At 38.2% G+C, this 22,280-nt stretch overlaps 1 protein-coding gene across 7 annotated transcripts in view; it reads left to right on the forward strand.

Moving 5' to 3' along the window:
• Nucleotides 1-22,280, forward strand: part of LOC126335401 (WD repeat domain phosphoinositide-interacting protein 2) — a 76,302-nt gene that overhangs the window by 27,144 nt on the left and 26,878 nt on the right. For all 7 annotated transcript variants that reach the window (XM_049998649.1, XM_049998650.1, XM_049998644.1 and 4 more), the window contains exons 4-6: nt 10,360-10,554; nt 10,653-10,924; nt 21,019-21,192. In XM_049998649.1, coding sequence (XP_049854606.1) covers nt 10,360-10,554; nt 10,653-10,924; nt 21,019-21,192 — 641 coding nt within the window. The remainder of the gene's footprint in view (nt 1-10,359; nt 10,555-10,652; nt 10,925-21,018; nt 21,193-22,280) is intronic.

A 22,280-nucleotide genomic window follows, 5' to 3' on the forward strand; every position in this document is an offset into this window, starting at 1 on the left:
CTTTACTGCTGGAGAAGGGGCAGGGCGATTGTGTTTGGGGCTTCTCTTCATGTTTTCTAGGTCTGAAACCCATGACCACTCCCCCATGCAAAGTCCGCCCGTTTATCCCTCTGTTTTTCCAGTTTTTAGATTTGCCTTATTCTTTTATGCCTTCTACTCTGTGTGTTTTAACTTTCTCGCTTTATATTTTGACCTCTTTGACTGGATCCTTCCACTTTTAGCAGACCCTCTATCTTACACAAGTAACTTTTGAATCATGAGACTGATGACCTCACCATTTAGTTCCATAATCCCCCGTCAGTCAGTCAACCAACCAACCAACCAACCAACCAATCAATTAGTTGTGCACAAACACCACGTAAATTTGCTTCTTCATGTTTTCGTGGCGTGAAGATTGTTCAGGAAAATGTCGGGCATGCGGTCGCAAAAATTCAACTTCTAATATTTTGGCTGAATACCATCCAGCCATATTCAGAGTGAGCCGAGGTGACTAACACTCCAGCACCTGCTCCGTCCATGCGGTTGTTCGGTCCTCAGGTTTAAAACGACAGAGCAAGTGCTGGTGCGTTAGTCAGCTCGTCTCACTCTGAAGATGGCTGGATGGTATTCATACAAAATATTAGAAGAAGAAGCTGAATTTATGCGACTGCACACCCGAAAGTTAATGGAACAACCACATAAATTTGCTCAGAATTATCTATTCTTAATCAAAACGGGCGTCAATTAAAAATAAAGTATACCAGCTTGAAGTTGAAGGATAGCATTTGAATAGTGCAGCTGTGTGCATTACAGAGAATTGATGTAGACACAGTGAAATACTGCATATTTATAGTTCTCTTATGAATGTGCAAGTTGTTACTGTAGAACCACCTTAGAGCATGAGGGACCATGTATTTATGTTAGACGTAGCACGCATTTTTAAGCTAGAAAATACTGTGGTCATAATTAGTGTAGCAATTGTATTATGTTAAGCATTCTGTACATGTTACCACTCACCTAAAGATAATATGAACGCCTTTTCAACACATTTACTGAAATCCAGCTACTCAGCCCCCAAAACTAATATACTAAGCTGTGGAGGCATAAGCATTAACAGAAGTGTTTAGGATGAAGTTATTAACAATGTACTAAACATTTTGTACACCTTTGGCATGGCACAAATGGTAAATACTACTTTGAGAGTATAAAAAATTCAGCATGGTCTTGGACCTCATAAATACGGATACTGACAGGGAAAATTGTAAAGTATTTGTAAAAGATCTTGGCTTCTGTCATCATTACTGTAGGATAGTAAAGCTAAAGACAGATTCGATAAAACCAGCACAATTGCAGCCCTACAAAATGATCCTCTCGGAATGTAAAATACATTCTTTTCCTGGGGCAATGACAAATCAAACCTGGATGAAGTGTATATGGAAAACACTACGGATACTAAGTTCTATAAATTCTACCCATTGATTAAATTAATTTTTGAGGAAACATTTCCAAAAGGAAACCACTTCAACAGCAGCAGCTAAGGAAAATAGATGGATAGCTGAAATTTCTGAGTTTTTTATGAAAGTGCTACACTAATCTACAGTCCTTGATTAATATGTGGTATAAAAAGATATACAGTAGGGTGCTGTTTGCTGCGAAAGAAAGGAAGAAAGAAAGAAAAAGAAAAAAAACTCTCGTCCAGTGACTAAATAATGTATAATGCAAGAAATAAAAGCATAGTAGTATGGGATGCCGTAAAACATGAAATTGGAAAAGGCAGACACAAGTTTAATAACATAGTATTGAAAACTACAGACCAGTTTCACTAGTCTCAGTGACAATCAAATGAATCCAGAAAGATAGATTAATGAGCTTCATGAATAAATACATCCATTGAACCAAGCACAATTTGCTTTCCGAAGTGGACGAAGTATTTTGAAACTCTTTACAAGAATGATCATGTTACAGGCATATTATTAGACTTGTCCAAACGGATGCTCATAAAATACTGGTAAAAAAGCTGTAAGCTTTAGGTGCAAGAGGAATAGCAAATGAGTGTTCCCAGTCTTACCTGGAAAGCAGTATGTAAAAGATACAGTTCATGTGATTGTTTATGATTTTAGTAAAATAGTTAGGTGTCTCTCAGAGTAGTGTGTGGTGTCCAGTTCTGTTCTTTATGTATGTGAATGACTTTATGAACAGAATAAGGCACGAAGAAAAAGTTATCTTTGCTGATGACAGCATCATCATAATCTCTGATAAAATACCAGCACTCCAATTGGGGAAAGCAAATGATAACACCAAGGAAGTTTACAATTGGACAGTATGTACTAAATGCACATTGAACTTAAAGAAAACTGACTGTATACACTTCAGCATAAAGAGGGAAAAGAAATATTGCATTAAGCATATAGATTGTGTTACAGAGAAAGTTTTGTAGGAATGAGTTTTGAATCTCATTCAATATGGAATGAACAAACAAAGATAATGGCAAAAAGAATGTCATCAGCATGTTATGTTGTTAGGGTTTGTGTCATCAGTTTGTAATAGGCAATGTCTTCCGGTGTCATTCAGTTCATAGCTATGGCCTGAAGAGGTGGAAAAAATTAGGCAAAAAATTGCAGATAAAGGTTTGTTGGAAAGTTCGATCTCCGTTCTTATGATGGATTTCAAATACAGCGAACCCATTTGGATGTTATTGAATGTACTTAATCAGCATCTAATGTAACGAGGTCCATTATATCTTCTGAAGAAGAAAATTTTACAGTTGTTGAAGCCTAGTCCAAGGGTTCCAATAAACCTTTATTTCCAACTGGTTGCCTGATTATTTATTTATTTTTTTTTTCAGCCTCTCCAGGCTTACTGACACACAGTTGATGGAATTACAGCCATCTTTAAGATCATAGCTACGGGATTCTTTTCTGGGGATCAAAGGCACAGAACATGAATACAATTTTTAAACTGTTTGAAAGGTCCATAAGAGTAATAACTAGAAGTAGCAGTCAGCCCATTTTAAACAATTATTTAAAAAAACTAAGCAGCCATACTGCATCTAGTGAGCACATATACCTATCTATTGTCCAAATCAGGGAAAACATAAAAAAATATTTCCCTGATAGGTCTATACATAATTACAGAACTTCGGACTGCTTGCAATTACCAAAGAAAAACAAACAAAAATTGCAAACAGCATTTTATATCAAGGAATAAAATTGTGTAGTAAATAACCTAAGGAGATGAAAATATTTAGCTTTCAGACAAAGTGTTTCTTCTGAAACAGAAAACACACACACACACACACACACACACACGTGTTCACACTCTTTCACACAAGCATAACTCATAAACATGTGGTCACTGTCTCTGGACACTGAAGTCCAACTTTGTCTGAAAGCTTAATATTTTAGCAGTGTTTTCATTGTACCTTTCAGCGACTTACAAGGTGTACAGCTTTGCTTCCGTCGTTTGCCGATATGTGGTGACAACGGCAAGCAGCGGTCGAAAAAAACAGATCGCAGATGTCAGGCAGTTACCTTGGACCTCGGTCAGCATAACCTCACTCAAACATTAGTGGATTTGTGTCTCCATCTTAGAGTTGTTCTTGATCAAAAATGTCAGTTTACGAGCCTAATTCTTGTCATTTGTGGGAGGTGTTATTGTTTTGTTTCAGTATGAAGAAAACAGTGGCAGAGTCTCATTGAAAGTTCTCAAGTACGTATGGTAAGGACGCTATTAGTGAAAGAACCTTCAAGAACGTAGACCAGCATAATGGTGGAAGAGAGAATGCTTTCGAAGATGCAGAATTGGAGACATTGCTGAGTGAAGACTCGCATTAAACTCAAGAAGAATTGGCATGATTAGTGGGAATGACACAGCGAACCATTTCAAAACTTCTCAAGGCTATGGGCATGATTTAGAAAGAAGGAACTTGGGGTCCTGTGCGAGCTGAAACCAAGAGATGTAGAACGGCGTTTGTGTGTTTGTGAACAGTTGCTTCAGAGGCAAAAACAGGAGGGATTTCTGCATCGCTTTGTGACCGGGGATGAAAATTGGGTTCATTATTATAACCCTAAATGCAAAAAATCATGGGGATATCCCGGCCATGCCTCCACGTCGACAGCCAAACTGAATATTTACGGCTCCAAGATCGTGCTCTGCATTTGGTGGGACCAGCTCGGCGTCGTGTACTATGAGGTGTTAAAACAAAGTGAAACAATCACAGGTGCTCCTTATCGAACGGAATTAATGCATTTGAGCAGAGTATTAAAAGACAAATGGCGCAATACAACAAAAGACACGATAAAGTGATTTTGCAGCATGACAATGCTCGAGTCCATGTTGTAAAAGAGGTCAAAATGTACTTGGAAAGGTTGAAATGGGAAGTCCTACCCCACCCGCTGTATTCTCCAGACATTGCTCCCTCTGACTATCACCTGTTTAGAACAATGGCACATGGCCTGGCTGACCAACACTTCAGATCTCATGAAGATGTCACAAATTGGATCGATTCGTGGATCGCTTCAAAAGACGAAAAAAATTTTTCAATGCGGGATTCGTACTCTGCCCGAAAGATGGGAGAAAGCAGTGACCAGCAATGGAAAATACTTTGAATGATACATGTGTAACAAATTTGTTTCATTAAAGCCTCAAATGTTGAGTAAAAAAACAATGGAAGCAAAGTTGTACACCTTGTAATACCTCCTCTCTGTAGTGAGTAGTAACCTGTCCTTTCCCTATTATTATTCCAGCCATGACTTTCCATTGTTAGACTGCTAAAATACATCTGTTAAAGAAAAGTGACTAAAACATTCCCCATAAGCAATGCTTACTAAACAGTTAAAGATTGCATACATGACTCACTGTAGTGCTAAATAGTTAAAACTCCGTCACTTTACAATACATATTCATGAAGTAATACTTTTACTAGAAAATTGTGTCAAAATCTGTAGTGCATGATTGTACGTCTTGTCATTCTCCTGAGCTTAACATCTCATTCATCATAAGGGGATGCTTACTCAGTTTTTCAGGTGGACTGAAGGAGGGACGTGATATGTGTGGGGTATAGTTGGATGTTTATGGGCATGGAGTCATTTTACAAACAGACTGGAAGGAGTGCAAGGGGCAAAATAGCATATTTGTAGTCCACAAGTCCCCAGCAGGATGTGTATGCAGTGAGATAGTACAAAACCATTTGTTATGCCATAAGTTATCTGGTGCAAATTTTGTGTAAATCTTACAACATTGTACAATTGGGGCCACCTGAATGATGCATTACAGTTTTTATAAACTGACCTCATGTATGAATGCATATGGTGATATGAATTTATAAAATCTTCTCAGCCTTCCAGCTGTGGCAGGTGGTTAAAACCCGCCAAGCTTTCAATCGAGCTCTCCTTAACTATTGTCAAGTGGTAAATGACTGCTGTGTCATCGCTGTTATAAAGCCATGCTGCTGGCTGTCATGTTGCTGGTGTTCTCTTCCTTGCCAACTATGGTACTGTTTATGTCCTGTATACATCGCATCCACATTGACCTCGCAGTGGCCCGGTCCCACCCTATGCGGAGCTGCAAACTGCCATCCTTGTTGATGGTGTTATCCCATATATTTATTTCTACCTCTTATTTTATTAATTTATCCCAAAATCCCTTTGACTAGTGTTTTGCTGAATAAAATGCAGTGTCAATTTTCTAAAGTGTGTCCTGCCATTGCTAATTTTTCAGGACAGCATAGGCATAAGCACCTCTCATATTCTGTCCGGTGTCACTCCACTGTGCATACTGTTTGGTGGATAAAGAAGTAGCCACATTGACATGGTATTTTGTACACGAGCATTCTGAGCCCTATATCATTGTTCATTGGCCTCGTGAGCAGTCGTATTCTTGCTGGGGGGGGGCCTGAACACTGAGACGTTGTTATCTTCAGAACCCGGCTAATCTTTTCTGACACTGTGCCACAGAAAGGCAAAAATGCAAGTTTCGTGTTCTTTTCTTTGGTGGTGTTTTTCATGCAGCTCTCACCAGAAATAGCCTGTGATACTTGGCAGTGACTGTAGCCATTTTCGCTGAAGACTTTTGGAACTGGTTTAGTTCAGTGGCAGATTTGCAGCGTCTGAGAAGATTTTAGCATGATGGATGAGGGTGTTAAAAATGCTACATTTTTGTGCAGGATGGTGGTGACTTAAGTGCATGCAGGTACTGATCCTTGTTTGTGGATTTCCTGTACACAGAATGAACTATCATCAATATGACAGACAAAGATACTGACGCAGATGTCGTCTTGCCACTAAAGAGAGGTTTTAACTTCTTACTAGTGCCTTGGAGAGTATCCTTATCTGTAATATTATAAGAGGGGTTGAACAAGTAATCCGCAAGGTGCCTAATGAGAATGCAGACAAAATTCGTTGTGAGACTTGCTATATTATTTCAAAATCTAAATCACCACCATCTAACTTGGCTTGAGCTGAACGTAATGGACTTCACACACACTGCAGCAACCCTCTCATAGTGGTTATGCCAGCTGACAAGGGCAATGCACAAGTCATTCTGAACAAAGCTGATGCTAAAATTCAGCTGTTTCTTTAGGAGGTTACCTATTGGAAACTGCAAAGCACTTAACACCAAGAGTAATGAGGAAGACCTCCTGAAACAGTCATCGTTGAAAGGCATTGAGCCCATCTACGCTTTATGACCTACCAGAGATCCACAAAACATATTCTCCTCTTCACCCTACTGTGAACACTACTGGGTCAGATGCAAAATATCTGGTCAGCCTCCGTACACCATGTGTTACTCCGTGTGTGCATCGCATCAGGAGCAATGATTTTATCATCCAAATTGAACTCCTGCGTCTTGTGCAAAGTGATATAATGGTCAGTTTTGATGTAGTCCCCCTGTTCATGCATGTTCTTGTCAAGACTACATAGATTTTCTCTCCCAGTTATTTGACAGTTCAATTGTGGGATTGTTTAAGAACATGTTGACATCATCACATTTCATATATGGCATCCAGTATTTTCATCAGTGATGGGAAGTCTGTTAATGCCATCCGTAGCCAAACTTTTTATAGAGAAATTTAAAGACATCACTTTGAGCACAGCTTCAGATAAGCCAAGTTTCTTTTGTTGTTTGTTGATGGCACTTTTATCATCTGTCCCCACAGACATGAGAAAATGGAAGAATTGTTAGGAGACCGGAATGGCATTCACAATCACATTAGGATTACGATGGAAGTTGATGTAGGTGGTGTATTGCTCTTCTTTGATGTCCTCGTTAATTGGAAAACCAATGGCCACATCATCCATGGTGTGTACAGGAAACCTACACACTCGGATCTGTATCTGGACACTCTTAGTCACCACCAACTGGCACAAAAACGTGGTGTTTTGAACACCCTCACCCACCATGCTAAAGTCGTCTCAGACACTGAAAAATGTACCACTAGAACTAAACCACTTTCGAAAAGTCTTTCCAGAGAATGGTTACGGTCACCACTAGGTATCACAGGCGATTTCTGGTGAGACACACAGATAAAACACCACCAAAGAAGAGAACGGAAACTTGCAGTTTTTTCCTTTCTGTGGCACAATATCAGGAAAGATTAGTAGGCTTGTTCAGTCATTGTTCAGGCCCCAGGCAAAAATACAACAGCTCATGAGGCCTGTGAAGGATGTTGTAGGGCTTAGAATGCTTGGACAGCACAAGATACTGTTTCAAGTTGGCAAACAGTAAGCACTGTTGAGCAACATTGGATGGAACACTGGAAGTGCTTATGCCTAACTACCCTGAAAAATTAGCTTTGGCAGAACATACATTAGAAAATAAACACTGAATTATATTTGACAAAATATGTCATTATGAGAACAAAGGGGTTTTGGGATAGCATCATAAAAACAGGGTAGGAATAAGAATATGTGAAAACCATCAACAAGGATGGCAATCTGCAGCTGAGCACAGTCTGGAACCTGGCCATCATGAGGTTGAAGCATGTGCGATGGATGCGGAGTGTAAACATTACCACAGTTAGCAAGGAACAGAGTACCAGTGACATCATAGCCAGCAGCGTGGCTGTATAACGGCAAGGCCGCTGTGACACAGCAATCATTTACCACATGACAATGGCCACGGAGAGTTTCATTGAAAGCCCATGTGGTTTCAACCACCTGATGCTGCTGGAAGCCTGACAAGATACTATTTATCTGACCACATGTTTGCAGGAGACTATAGTTGCTCTGTCCAGCTATTCTGATTTAGGTTTTTGTAAATCTTCTCAAAGAAATGGCAGGATAGTTCCTGATCATCAGTCCCATCCTCATAAAAACATATTTTCCATGTGTATATATATTTTGAGCTATTTGTTCCCATTGTGTTATGTGGTACGAGGGTTGACTGAAAATTAATGCCTCCACTTTCGTAACTCTTGAACAGTTGGCAGCATTGGTATGTGGCAGGTACTGACTTGTTCCATAGCCTCTTCTCTACAGCTCCAGTTGGCAGGAAGCCTTAGCATTGAACGATTATGTTGTTACAATGTAAAGAATGGAACCCTGTGCAGACCATTGGTAAATGCGATTTAAGCAATGTGCAGTCATTGAATTCTTGATAGCAGAAGGTGTCACCCCAAAGGAGATTCAGCAGAGAATGAAAGCAGTTTATGGTGATTGTGTTGATGTGAGTACTGTGCATCGTTGCGTGAGTAAGCTTAAAGATGTTGAGGTGGGAACATCTGACCTGCGTGACAAACAGAGTTGGACATCCTGTGACAGCAACCACCAAGTTTCACAAGCAAAATGTTGACAGACTGACTATTGTATCACTCAGAGAGAAATTGCATGCGCAGTCGGCATTTCACAAGAACATACGGGTCACATTATTGCTTTGCTTGGCCATCCGAAGATCTGTGCACGTTGGGTACCCCGGATACTGACTCCTGAAATGAAAGCGCACAGTCTTGAAATTTGCCAGGAACTCCTCTCGCATGACGAGAATGAAAGTGACACCTTTCTCCATTCAGTTGTGACAGGAGATGAAACATGGATACACTATTATGACCCGGAGACGAATAGTCTATCGAATATCAACACACTCAGCCCAGAAAAAGAAATTAAAGACACAGCCCTCAGCTGGAAAAATCTTGGCCACAGCGTTCTGGGGCGCAGATGGTGTTATCCATGTTGATTTCCTTGATCATGGAACAGCAATAAATTCAGAGCATTACATCACAATGCTGCGAAGTCTGAAACGACGGCTAACAAAGGTCCAAAAGGAAAAGGGAAATGTTTTCCTGCAGCATGACAATACCATACCACACACTTCACGTGCCATCACAGCAGAACTTCAGAGACTGAATATCACCACCATAAAGCATCCTCCATACAGTCCAGATTTAGCACCGTCTGACTTCCATCTGTTCCCGATAATGAAAGACGATCTGTGGGGTTATCATTATACTTCTGATGAAGACATTGAGAGAACTGTGAGACTGTGGTTGCACGAAAAGTGTGTCGACTTCTTTTGTGATGGCTTCAAAAAACTTGTTCATTGTTGGCAGAAATATATCCAATTGGCTGGTGATTACGTGGAAAAGTGAATATTGGTAATTAAAGATCACATGCGAAGGATTATTTCTGCATTTGGTGTATTCAAATATTCCCATCCAAACCCAATTAACGAAGGTGGAGGCATAACTTTTCATTCAACCCTCGTAAATTCTTTGAGATGCATAGCTGTGTACTTCATACGGAAATTATTTTAAAATTATGTTGGTTTGTTTCATTGGAAGTTGCATAAATATTACGATAGTTGAAATTACAAAGCGAAAACTGTATACAGAAATGAAGAACAGCAACCAATTGTCAACAAATTAAATTTGAGTGCTGTATAAGAATTCAGTTTTTGAGTTTGACACAGTAATTTCATTGGGGAAAATCTATACCAAATTATAAGTTGAAACCCAGCATTTGATGACTCCCATTACTGTCTTTATCAACTGTAAAAGTGGCTTCTCGTATCCTCCATGTACAAATAGAGGTCTCATGAGCTTCTGGAATCCATACTGTTTCCAACCCTTATTCTGTTATATCCTTGAAGCTTCCAACCTGTTTTCTGTGCACAGAGGACTCTATGCCAGTCAGTCAGTAACTTGCAGCTATAATGACAACAGCTATGAGTTGGGATTCTAATTCAATTTTGTGTACCGTAAACACTGAGTACGTTTTATGGAAAAGGAATTACATTCTGCACATAATTTCACAGGAAATATCAGTATTTAGCTTGTCTGATTATTCCCTTGCTTCTTCTTACTTTATGTAAAAATCATTTTTTGTTTTTTACAGTGTTGCATGATATTTTAATTTACTAAGAAAGGATTTTTTTCATTGGTTGTAGCGACTTGTGGTATGCCTTGAAGAATCTCTGTATATACATAATATTCGTGATATGAAGGTACTACACACAATACGAGATACTCCACCTAACCCTTCTGGGCTATGCACGCTCTCTGTTAACAGTGACTGCTGTTATTTGGCATATCCAGGTTCGAATACAATTGGAGAGGTTCAAATTTTTGATACCATCAATTTGGTGAGTTTATTCTGTTATTTCTGCTATTGTTGATATTTTTGCTTTTTAATTGCTTAGAAGTACAGCAGACTTAATTGACACATTTTGTCTGTTGCCAGCATGCAAAGACCATGATTCCAGCTCATGACAGCCCACTAGCAGCATTAGCATTTAGTACGTCAGGTACCAAAGTGGCAACTGCATCCGAGAAAGGGACTGTCATTAGAGTTTTTTTAGTGAACGATGGGACAAAGCTCTATGAATTTCGGCGTGGAGTGAAACGCTGCGTCAGCATATCAAGTCTTGCTTTTTCAATAGATTCCAACTTCCTCTGCTGTTCCAGCAATACTGAAACTGTTCATGTGTTCAAGCTGGAAGAACAACGAGAAGAGTTAGTATTTACTTTGTTAAGGTATTGTTTTATAATTTTAAAGGTAATTGTAACTCACTGGAAAACCACTCTTTTCAGAGGTAGGTGTGATAAGCTAGTTACTCTTAATATATTTGTCTTACATAAATAGCCTATTATCTCACAGTAATTGAGATTGTGGTGAATATTCATTTGGTTTTGCCTATAAATAAGAAGAATTGTTACAGTCATTGACGTACTATTGCTTCTTTATATGTAACTACAACTTATCGATATGGCATTTTGGAGCATTATTAGGCATGACACAGATTCTGTTTGGCAGTTGAAATTTAACTTTCTGATGACAGCAGCTGTGAGACATACAATGTTTTACTCAAATCATTGGTCACTAAACACAGTGATTTTTTCCTAGCAGTAGCAGAAAACACTTCCTCCTTATGTGGGATGGTGTCATTTTTAACAGCAAAAACTGTGGATCACATTAAAATTAATGCAGTGGGAATGAATCTAAATTCAGAGTGAGGAAATGTGAAGTCCTGGTAAGTTAGATAGCTGGTCCACTTTTGTTCTTTACGTAAATAAACTGTTTGTCATGGACATTAGATAACTGTTGCATATCTGTGATATTTGCCATTGACAAAGATACTGATAAAGAGCCAATACACATCCATACCAGACGTAGCCAAGTGGAACAGACTTAAAACTGACTGGCAACAAAAAGTTTAATGCACAATGTTACAAAAACTGATACTGTGCAGTTCCTTGAGGAAAAAAATTACTTTTGGGTGCCAAAACTTTAGATCAATGAATGAAAATCCATATGTAAGGCATGCTGTTGGATGGCAATCTCATGTGACACTGTCATGCGGAATTTCTAGCTCACTGTTGTTCTGTGTCGTCGTCTCGTGAGGCAATTGAGCTAAAGTAAAATAAAATAAAGTATTTCTAATGAAATGTGCAGTAAGAATCTTTGTGACATCAATAACCAAACATCAAACAATGGAAAATCCAGGATGGAGCGTAACAATATTATGAGAAGGAAAGTTGCTACTCAACATACAGTGGAGATTCTGAGTCGCAGATAGGCACAACAAAAAAACACTCACAATTAAAGCTTTCAGCCATTAAGGCCTTCGTCAACACCACCCACGCGCACGTGTGCGCACACACACACACACACACACACACACACACACACACACACTCTCTCTCTCTCTCTCTCTCTCTCTCTCTCTCTCTCTCTCTCTCTCTCTCTGTCTGCAGTCTAAGGCAACTGAAACCACACTGTGGTGTGAGAGAGGGTGTTTTTTTTTTTTTTTTGTGTGTGTGTGTGTGTGTGTGTGTGTGTGTGTGTGTGTGTGTGTGTGTGTGTGTGTGTCTAGTGTTGACGAAGGCCTTAATGGCTGAAAGCTTTAATTGTGATAGTCTTTTTGTTGTGCCTAGCTGCAACTTTCCTTCTCATAATGTTGTTACAATAACCAAACATTTTTCAGAAGTCTTTTTAGGTATTCTTACACTTGTGTCCCAGTACCCTTATTCCGTAATGGTGTTTCTGATTAGCAATAAGATTGAATGAGGGATGAATTGTGAAATTCGCAACAGAATACAAGAAATAAAAATATTTTCTGTATAGAATGTGCATCCCTGAGTGGGCTTCAGGATGGAATTTTATATTCTGGTGGAAAACCCTAATAGAGACATCAGGCAAGAAATGAAATATCATGATAATTAAAATTAAACTAAAAGAATTCTTTACTTAATAGACACTTTTTATTCTTTTAGAATATTTGGACTCAAGAATGTCCATTTTAAACAGATTTTTAACTTTTTCAGTATTTAGGCAGCTGATAGCATTCATTATATGAAGGGACAGAGAAAAATCATTTTATTTTATAGCCAAACTTGGTGGTATTTTCTTACAAAATTTGGTGTTATTTTTCGTCAAATTTGAGGTTATTTTTTGAAAATTTTTGCTAAACTTATTGTTATTTTTGTGAAATTTGGTGGAATTTTTTCCAAATTTGATGTTATTTTTCTTTAAATTCAGTGATACTTATGGCTAAATTTGCCGTTACTTTTTGCCAAATTTGATGTTTTTACACCAAATCTAGTGTTATTTCTCAAATTCAATGTACATTTTTGCTCGATTGGAGCTATTTTGTCAGTCCACTGTTTATATTTTTGGCAATTTAACTGTTATTTGTGCCAAATTTGATGTTACTTTTGTTGCAAACTCCTGTTATTTTTTGGCAAGTTTATTGTTACCTTTTTAATCAAATTTGACGTTATTTTTTGCCATATTCAGTATCATTGATTGCCATGTTCAGTTTTTTTTTTCTCCAAATGAGGCGTTATTTTTTGCCAAATGTGTCATTATTTTTTGCCAAATTCATTCATATTTTTGTCAAATTTATTATTGTTTTTTTCCAAATTCATTGTTCATTTTTGCTTCACTGGGTGTTATTTTTTTGGCAAATTTAAGGTTAAAATTTTGCCAGGTTTGAGTTTACTTTTTTGCCAAATTTGAATATCCTTTTTGTCAAATTTAGTGTTCTTTGTGAAATTTAGTGTTTCTTTATTCAAGTTTGGTGTTTTTACTCAAATTAAGTATTGTGTTTTCTAAATTCAATGTTTTTGGCCAAATTTTGCATTATTTGTGCTAATCTTGGTGCTATTGTTGTCACCACATCAAAGTTTGTTAAGCAGGAAATGAACTGTCAGCTTAATGTTATACTTGAACCTAAACCTTCAGTAAATTAGAAATCAAAATCCAGTTTTAACATTCAGCAACTATCAGTTACAGATATTAGTAAACGACGGTCCTGAGATTTGTAACATTTTTATATGGTAAAATTTAAAATATTGCAATAGCTTGTAAAAATTGCTTATGTCATGTTATTTTCCTAAAAACTGCTTATTTTGCATTATTTTTTGCGTTCTCATTTTCGCCAAATTTTCCAGTCCCTTGTTGCATTCGGTAAAATTACTTAAATGCCCGGTATGCAATAGCAGCTGAGTAGCGAAAGTGGAGAAGCAGTGGCTTTTATAGAAGCAGTCTGTAATGGTTGCTTCTCTTAACATAAATCTTCACTCATTCCCCATCCTTAAGGAGTATCCATGATGAGGTTAACAGAAAACAGTGAATGAATGTTGCAAGACCTCAAGTTTTTATGTGATTCACAATGCACTGTTTTAAATTGTTGTTGTTGTTATGAGCATATAGCATTCTTTTCCTGATTCAGTAAGGTAAATGTTGACATTTTGCCTCCATCTCGATTATGCTTCATTAAATGACATTGTGTTGACTTTAATGTACTATATTTTTAAAGCAATAATTTTGCATTTGTGATCATGAAGCTGATATTTCAAATATATTGTCCTTGAAACTCTCCACAAGATAAATTTTACAGTGACTGTGTGGAACTAAAGCTTAAAAAAACAAATTGACATTGTTAATTAGTTACTGTGACTCATTAACGTGTTACTGTGTATTTCATGGTGTTAACTTTCACCATTAGGTAATTCTCAATATGTTAATTTGCATCCATTTGAGTGATGTCATTATACACACTTATTTCTCACCATTAGATGCACTCAAACATATAGTAACCTCACTTCAGAGTTCAGCTTTTATAACACTGGCACATCTAACAATAACTGCCAAGGTATGACTAAAATGGACACTAATTTTGCATGTAAGTGTTTATTTGCTTGAAAGTGAGCAGGGTATTTAAGAAAAATTAATTAGTGATTTGAAAGAAAATTTTTGTCAATTTTAAAATCAGTAATGGGGAAAGAGCAAATGGGCTGTCAGATTGACGAGTGTGAGGTCTAAGGTCGAAACTCATCAGGATAATTAATAAAAGCTTAGTGATTCGAGGGAAAAATTGAAAAATTTCATGAACAGTTGCTGCTAGCTAATGTAAATGAAGTGTCAGAAGTCAATCTCTTTAACGCCTCTTATTTTGCAAATAAAAAGTTACATTGGGGTGATATTTAACTGCCAAAAGGTTTCCTTTGAGTGAAGTCCTATATTTAGAGTATTTCAAGAATAGCAGACAGTAGGAAGTCAAATGAGGTATCAAAAAATTACTTTTCAAGGCTAGCTATTTTGTGCTTAAAAAGGTACATTGGTGTGGTACCTAATTGTCAGAATGCTTGCCTTTGAATCGAGTAGTAAATTTAGAACATTTTGAGAACGGGATGCAAGGAAAGCTAATGAGGTGTCAATAAGGTCATGAACAAAAAAAGTAATCTGTCAAGTTTTTTGTGAAATGATTTATCAAAAAGTAAGAAATAAAATAGAGAAACATTTGATGCGCCTTTGAATAATGCTCAAAATCATGTACAGCAGATGTTATGCATCAGATAATTCTTTCATCTGTTTTATTTCTTACTTTTAGACAAATCATTTCACAAAACATTTGACTGATTTCAGTATTTTTAAGTACTTGATAATGGCCATATGCCAAATCAGCTGATAGTGCACAGCTGAATGATGAAATAGACAAAGGTAGCAAAAATGGTTTTAACACTTAAAAGATCTACTGTAGCTGTGGACAAACACAAAAGATAATTGATAGTAGTGGCATAACCGTTTTCTCCTGCTCCTTCAAATTTGGGAAAAAAAATCTTAGTGAATTAAAGTATTGCTAAAGTTGGTCATTGTCAATTAAGAAAGTAAGTGGAATAAAGGAGGTTAGGCATAAGTGGTTCTTTGAACTAAATAAGTGATAACAAAACTGTGAGGAACACATTCATGTAATGTCTACTTGTAACACTAACTTTATTTTCTGTGGTTTCTACAGATTGCAATTTTACGTATTTTAGTTTTTTATTTCGTGATAAATCTATGTAAGATCTGAAATTTTAATGGCAATGACCGATATGTTTTTATTGGGTGGATACAGAATTATGCAGCTCTAATTTGCAGGTGCTCAGGAGACAGGATTCGGTGAGACATTGAAAAAGAACTGTTGCGCTCTTCTCTCTCTGGAAAACATTTCCTTTGTGCACATGAAAAGTTCTCAGTTAACTTAACATGTCGAATTTGGATAAAATCCAAAGCTTGTGATGGCTACCCCAATAATTGTCATTAGGGCTAAGTATGACTTTCATGAAACGGATAAGGTCCGCACTTTTATGCCACAACTATAGTATCTGATTGGCTAGAATTTGTCAAGGAGATGGAGCAAGCTGAAGTGGCACTCTGAGTATGTGTGCAGAGCAGCCTGTTCCATCTCTGTGACATAGTGGAGCTAGTCAGATGAAGTCCTCAAGTCCTCTGAAAATAAAAGCAGGAGCACTTTATATATAACCTTCTCACTTTGCAGTAGTTTACCATTAAGGCTCACTACCTAATTAAATGCAATAAGAAGGAATGCTGGGATTGCTGCATCTTCTTCTTGGAAACATATCTCTTCAGGTGTGGGCCAACCAGCAACTGTTACAGATCTCTTCCCCCATGGTGGTATTTGTACTGATGTATGTATGCATAAAAGATAAATTGAAGACATCTCCCTGTCTTTCATCCCTAGTCTTGCCAGATTATATAATGCATCTTTAATGATTGGCAACTCCTCAGGCTCTTGACTCATTACATTACATGACATGGCCTCCAACCCTGTTCTGGTTCACGATCATATGACCCAACATTTGTCTGTTACACAGACTGCATCTACTCAGGAGCATCAACCGTATGTGGCTAGATGGCTTTCCCTTCACAGTGGGAAGATAGTTTCATCATCCCAATCTTTAAACCAGGTAAAAAACCCCTCACCCATTGACAGATACCAACCACTCAGCCTCACCAACACGCTCTTCAAACTGCTTGAATAGATGGTAGTGTGATAATTATACTGGGCTCTTGACTTGCAGGGCCTTTTATCCCATTATCAATGTGGTTTCTGGAAGGGATGCTCCACAACCTCCCATCTGAGTAGGCAGGGAACAGCAATCCACCAGGCTTTTTCTAAGTGACAACACGTCATTGTGGTCTTTCTTCGTCTACATAAGGTGTATGACTCTACATGGTGCCATAACATTTTACTTACCCTCCATCACTGGGGATTGGGGCTACCAACCAATTTTTATTGGTCAGTTTTTTTATTCCGCTGGTTGCTTTGGGTTGGAATGTGTATATCATTTGGTTCTCCATGGATCCAAGAGTGGTGTCCTGCAGGGTTTTGTGCTTAGGGTCTCTCTTCTTCTTCTTCTTCTTCCCTCTTCTTCTTCTTCTTTTTCTTCCTCTTCACCACCACCACCATCAGTGGGTTAGTGGTAGCTGTTGGACCATCGTTCACCCTCACACTGTATGTTGATGAATTTTGCGTTTGATATAGCTCCCAATCTGCAGCCTTGGCTGAAAGTCAGCTCCAAAGCGCCATCTGCAGGGCCTCCACCTGGACCCTTTTCCATGGATAGCAGTTCTCTCCCACAAAAACAGTCATACATTGATGTCATATAACATTCCACCCTTACTCAGGACTCTACTTTAGTACCCAGCACTAGGAAGTTGTTTTGCACTCCTGGTTTTTGGGACTGCTCTTGGATAAAAATCTATCATAGCTGCCTGTATTTGTCAGCTAAATATTATCTGCATGCAAAAGCTTAATATTCTCTGCTTCCTTGCCCACATCTCTTGATTTGCAGATTACATTACTCTCCTCTGTATTTACTGTGTTGTGGTCTTGTTGTGATTACATTCTTGGTTGCCAGGTTCATGAGTAAGCAGCAAGTACAGATTTGAAATTATTGGACCCAGTATGTCGATGAGAAGTAAGACTGACCAGTGACATCTTCTGGACTAGATCCATAGAAAGTATCATTGCTGAAGTGGGGATCTTCCTCCCTCTTCAGTTCTGACAGTACCAGCTCTTGGTCACTTATATAATCACCATCTGACAATATGCTAATCATCCAACTTACTGAATTGTTTTTTCAGTGCAAGGGGCATTAACCCTTTGATACCTGTCCTTGTTTAGGATTACCAGCTGAAGTGCATGTTGAGGCTGTCTGCCAGGAGCTTCACCTAACCCCCTTAGAATGTGCCCCCTCCACTGCTGCCCCACCCCAGTTAGTACCCAGTTCACTATTTCAAAAGATTGTCATCCTGTAATCCTTTTGGCATCTATTCCTCTCAGTTCTGATGAGTGTCAGGGTACTTCTGTCATTTACATTGGCGGCTCTAAAACCATGGACAGGGCGGGATATGCTTTTCATCTCTCACCAGTCAGGAACCTATTGCCAGAAACAAGTGGTGTTTGTACAGTGGAGCTGATAGCCATTAGCAGAACCATACATTTTATTAAGCAGACCTCCTGTGACTGTGTTTTAATTTGCGGCGTTTCAGTGAGCAGTCTCCAGGCTGTTGATTGCTGTTACACTTGTCACCCTGTGATAGCTTCTATTCATGAATTTCTCTCTGACATTAGTTGAACTGCCTACTCAGTTGTCATTCTCTGGGTCCCAAGTCCTGTGGGTACCCCAGGGAATGAATGGGCCACTAGAGAAACAGTTAGTGCCCAACACTTTTTGTTACCCAGACAGGGAACAACATCCAGTGGGCTGCTGTCCCTTCTAGTAAATGCTGCAGTATAAGGAGACTACGGCTGCATGGTGCTCCTCCTCCTCTTCCTCCTTCTCCTGGAAGGAATCCGCCCTCTTATACTGTCTCCATACTTGTCATATCAGATTCAAGCAACCAACTTTTTTTTTTTTTTAATCCAATTACTGCATCACAAAAATTCAACATTTTTTTGTGTACAGTTGTAGAGGGGCTTGATAAAGTGTCATAATATGCACTATAAATTTCTTCAGGCTGCATTTAGAAGAGATGAGAAATCTTATTTAGTCCTTTATTCTCAGAGTTTCTTAAAGTTATTCTGTGTCAAAGCTGTAAATATTTTACATTTGTAAGTCAGATTGAACAATTGACAGGAATGGGGGAAAGAAGTACAATAGAAGAAGAATGGGTAGCTTTGAGGAATGAAGTAGTGAAAGCAGCAGAGGATCAAGTAGGTAAAAAGACGAGGAATATTAGAAATCATTGGGTAACGGAAGATATTTTGAATTTAATTGATGAAAGGAGAAAATATAAAAATGCAATAAATGAAGCAGGCAAAAAGGAATACAAACGTCTCAAAAATGAGATCAACAGGAAGTGCAAAATGGCTGAGCAGGGATGGCTAGAGAACAAATGTAAGGTTATAGAGGCTGGTCTTACTAGGGGTAGGATAGATACGGCGTACAGGAAAATAAGAGACCTTTGGAGAAAAGAGAACCACTTGCATGAACATCAAGAGCTCAGATGGAAACCCAGTTCTAAGCAAAGAAGGGAAATAAGAAAGGTAGGAGTATATAGAAGGTCTATACAAGGGCGATGTACTTGAGGGCAATATTATGGAATTGGAGGAGGATGTAGATGAAGATGAAATGGGAGATATGATACTGCGTGAAGAGTTTGACAGAGCACTGAAAGACCTGAGTCGAAACAAGGCCCCCGGAGTAGACAACATTCCATTGGAACTACTGACGGCCTTGGGAGAGCCAGTCCTGACAAAATTCTACCATCTGGTGAGCAAGATGTATGAGACAGGCGAAATACCCTCAGAATTCAAGAAGAATGTAATAATTCCAATCTCAGAGAAAGCAATTGTTGACATGTGTGAAAATTACCGAACTATCAGTTTCATAAGTCACAGCTACAAAATACTAACGCGAATTTTTTACAGAAGAATGGAAAAACTAGTAGAAACCGACCTCGGGGAAGATCAGTTTGGATTTCGTAGAAATGTTGGAACACGTGAGGCAATACTGACCCTATGACTCATCTTTGGGGTAAAATCCAGGGAGCGAAAAGCTATTTACAATTTGTACAGAAACCAGATGGCAGTCATAAGAGTCGAGGGGCATGAAAGGGAAGCAGTGGTTGGGAAGGGAGTAAGACAGGGCTGTAGCCTATCCCCGATGTTATTCAATCTGTATATTGAGCAAGCAGTGAAGGAAACAAAAGAAAAATTTGGAGTAGGTATTAAAATCCATGGAGAAGAGATAAAAACTTTGAGGTTTCCCAATGACATTGTAATTCTGTCACAGACAGCAAAGGACTTGGAAGAGCAGTTGAACGGAATGGATAGTGTCTTGAAGGGGGGGATATAGGATGAGCGTCAACAAACACTAAACAAGGATAATGGAATGTAGTCGAATTAAGTCGGGTGTTGCTGAGGGAATTAGATTAGGAAATGAGACACTTAAAGTAGTAAAGGAGTTTTGCTATTTGGGGAGCAAAATAACTGATGATGGTCAAAGTAGAGAGAATATAAAATGTAGACTTGCAATGGCAAGGAAAGCATTTCTGAAGAAGAGAAATTTGTTAACATCAAGTATAGATTTAAATGTCAGGAAGTCATTTCTGAATGTATTTGTATGTTGTGTAGCCATGTATGGAAGTGAAATGTGGACGATAAATAGTTTGAACAAGAAGAGAATAGAAGCTTTTGAAATGTGGTGCTACAGAAGAATGCTAAAGATTAGATGGGTAGATCACATAACTAATGAGGAAGTATTGAATAGGATTGGGGAGAAGAGAAGTTCGTGGCGCAACTTGACTAGAAGAAGGGATCGGTTGGTAGGACATGTTCTGAAGCATCAAGGGATCACCAACTTAGTATTAGAGGGCAGCGTGGAGGGTAAAAATCGTAGAGGGAGACCAAGAGATGAATACACTAAGCAGATTCAGAAGGATTTAGGTTGTGGTAGGTACTGGGAGATGAAGAGGCTTGTACAGCATAGAGTAGCATGGAGAGCTGCATCAAACCAGTCTCAGGACTGAAGACCACAACAACAAGAAGTCAGATTTTTCTTAAAGTTACAATTAAAATATGTGTTTCTTGCCAAACATTGTGATTCTTCTCAGTCAAGTTACCATGACAATTAAATCTATTATACTAATACTGATTAGTGCATGAGTAATCAAACGAGAGAATAATGGATTTCCAATGAATTCGCTGTTTTTCCTATCATAAGATATTGTCACCAGTCTCTGAAGCAACTATAATTGTGTAAGTAGTTGGTTTAGTTTGTTTTGACTTGCTTTTCCCCCCTTGTGTGCTTAGATTGCGACGTGTGCCATCAGAAAATCAAGGCTGGATGGGTTACCTGTCAAAGGCTGTGTCCGCATCTGCCAATTATCTACCGTCGCAAGTAACAACCGTGTTCAGCCAGGGCCGAGCATTTGCCACCGTTCATCTTCCTTTCCAGGGACTCAGAAATGTTTGTGCCATCACAGTGTATGTATATATTTAGAAAATTTATTTTGAACTGATGTTAAATTCATTTTTTCTCAAATTATTTGCTGAAATTTGGTGGCTTATGTGGTTCAAGAAAATATTTGTAGTGCATTGTTTCTATTATGAACTGACAATGTAGGTGGAATGTTTACTGTTGGAGAGTTTCTGGATAAAAAAGGAATAATTAGTGCTACTTCACAGATGAGGTTTCTTTAAATAATAATCATCATTACTGCATGTGCTGGTAATCTGTTTTCTATCATAGATTACAATGAAAAAACTAGGTTAGTTAGTCACCTGAAATGTGTTTACAAATATGGTTCTCTGGAAAGGAAATCAGTCTGTATTTGATAATCCTTTTGTATCCCAGAGTTAATCATTAAGAATGAAATTTCTGAAGCCTTTACTTTGCCAATTATAGTATTGAAAATTACTACAGTAATATGTCATTCATTTGCTCACAGTCTTTACAACTACTGCAGTGATTTCTGTTTTTGTATGCTTTTAACCCTCCTAGCCGCATGTCACTCAGTTCAACTGATAAATCATAAACACAATTTTCATTTCTGCAGAACTTGCAGTATGTGATTTCCTGAATGTGATGCAATGAATCTGTCATAAAATTGACTTTCAGCTTAGTTTGAAATTATATAAAAGATAATTTGAGCTAAGACATTTTGTAATAATAACGTGTTTCGTGGTCGACAGCACGACAATGTTCTCACAAGCCACTATTACAGAAGTAGGTCTGGGATGAAGGTGGGAATAGTAACAGCAGAACATTGAGAGTGGCAAACGGTGGTTGGTATTGACAGCAAGTGTGTAGCTTCAGATAGTATTATATATTTGTTACCATTGGTGTGGTGTCATGGCAGCACTGATGATGACCATATTGGAGCAATGTTTCTGTTTGTGTAGGAAATTAAGAATAGACAGACACTGAATAAAATTTTTGTTTTTTTTTTTTTTTGAAACCTCAGTATCATGTAAAACATCACATGACCCATTTCATAAAGAGGTCACATGAATATATTCAATATGAAAGGTTCGTGTTTTAAGGATGAGCCTTGACTGAATCCAAGGAAAGA

This window comes from Schistocerca gregaria, chromosome 2 (assembly GCF_023897955.1).
Source record: "Schistocerca gregaria isolate iqSchGreg1 chromosome 2, iqSchGreg1.2, whole genome shotgun sequence".
Classification (NCBI taxonomy): domain Eukaryota; kingdom Metazoa; phylum Arthropoda; class Insecta; order Orthoptera; family Acrididae; genus Schistocerca; species Schistocerca gregaria.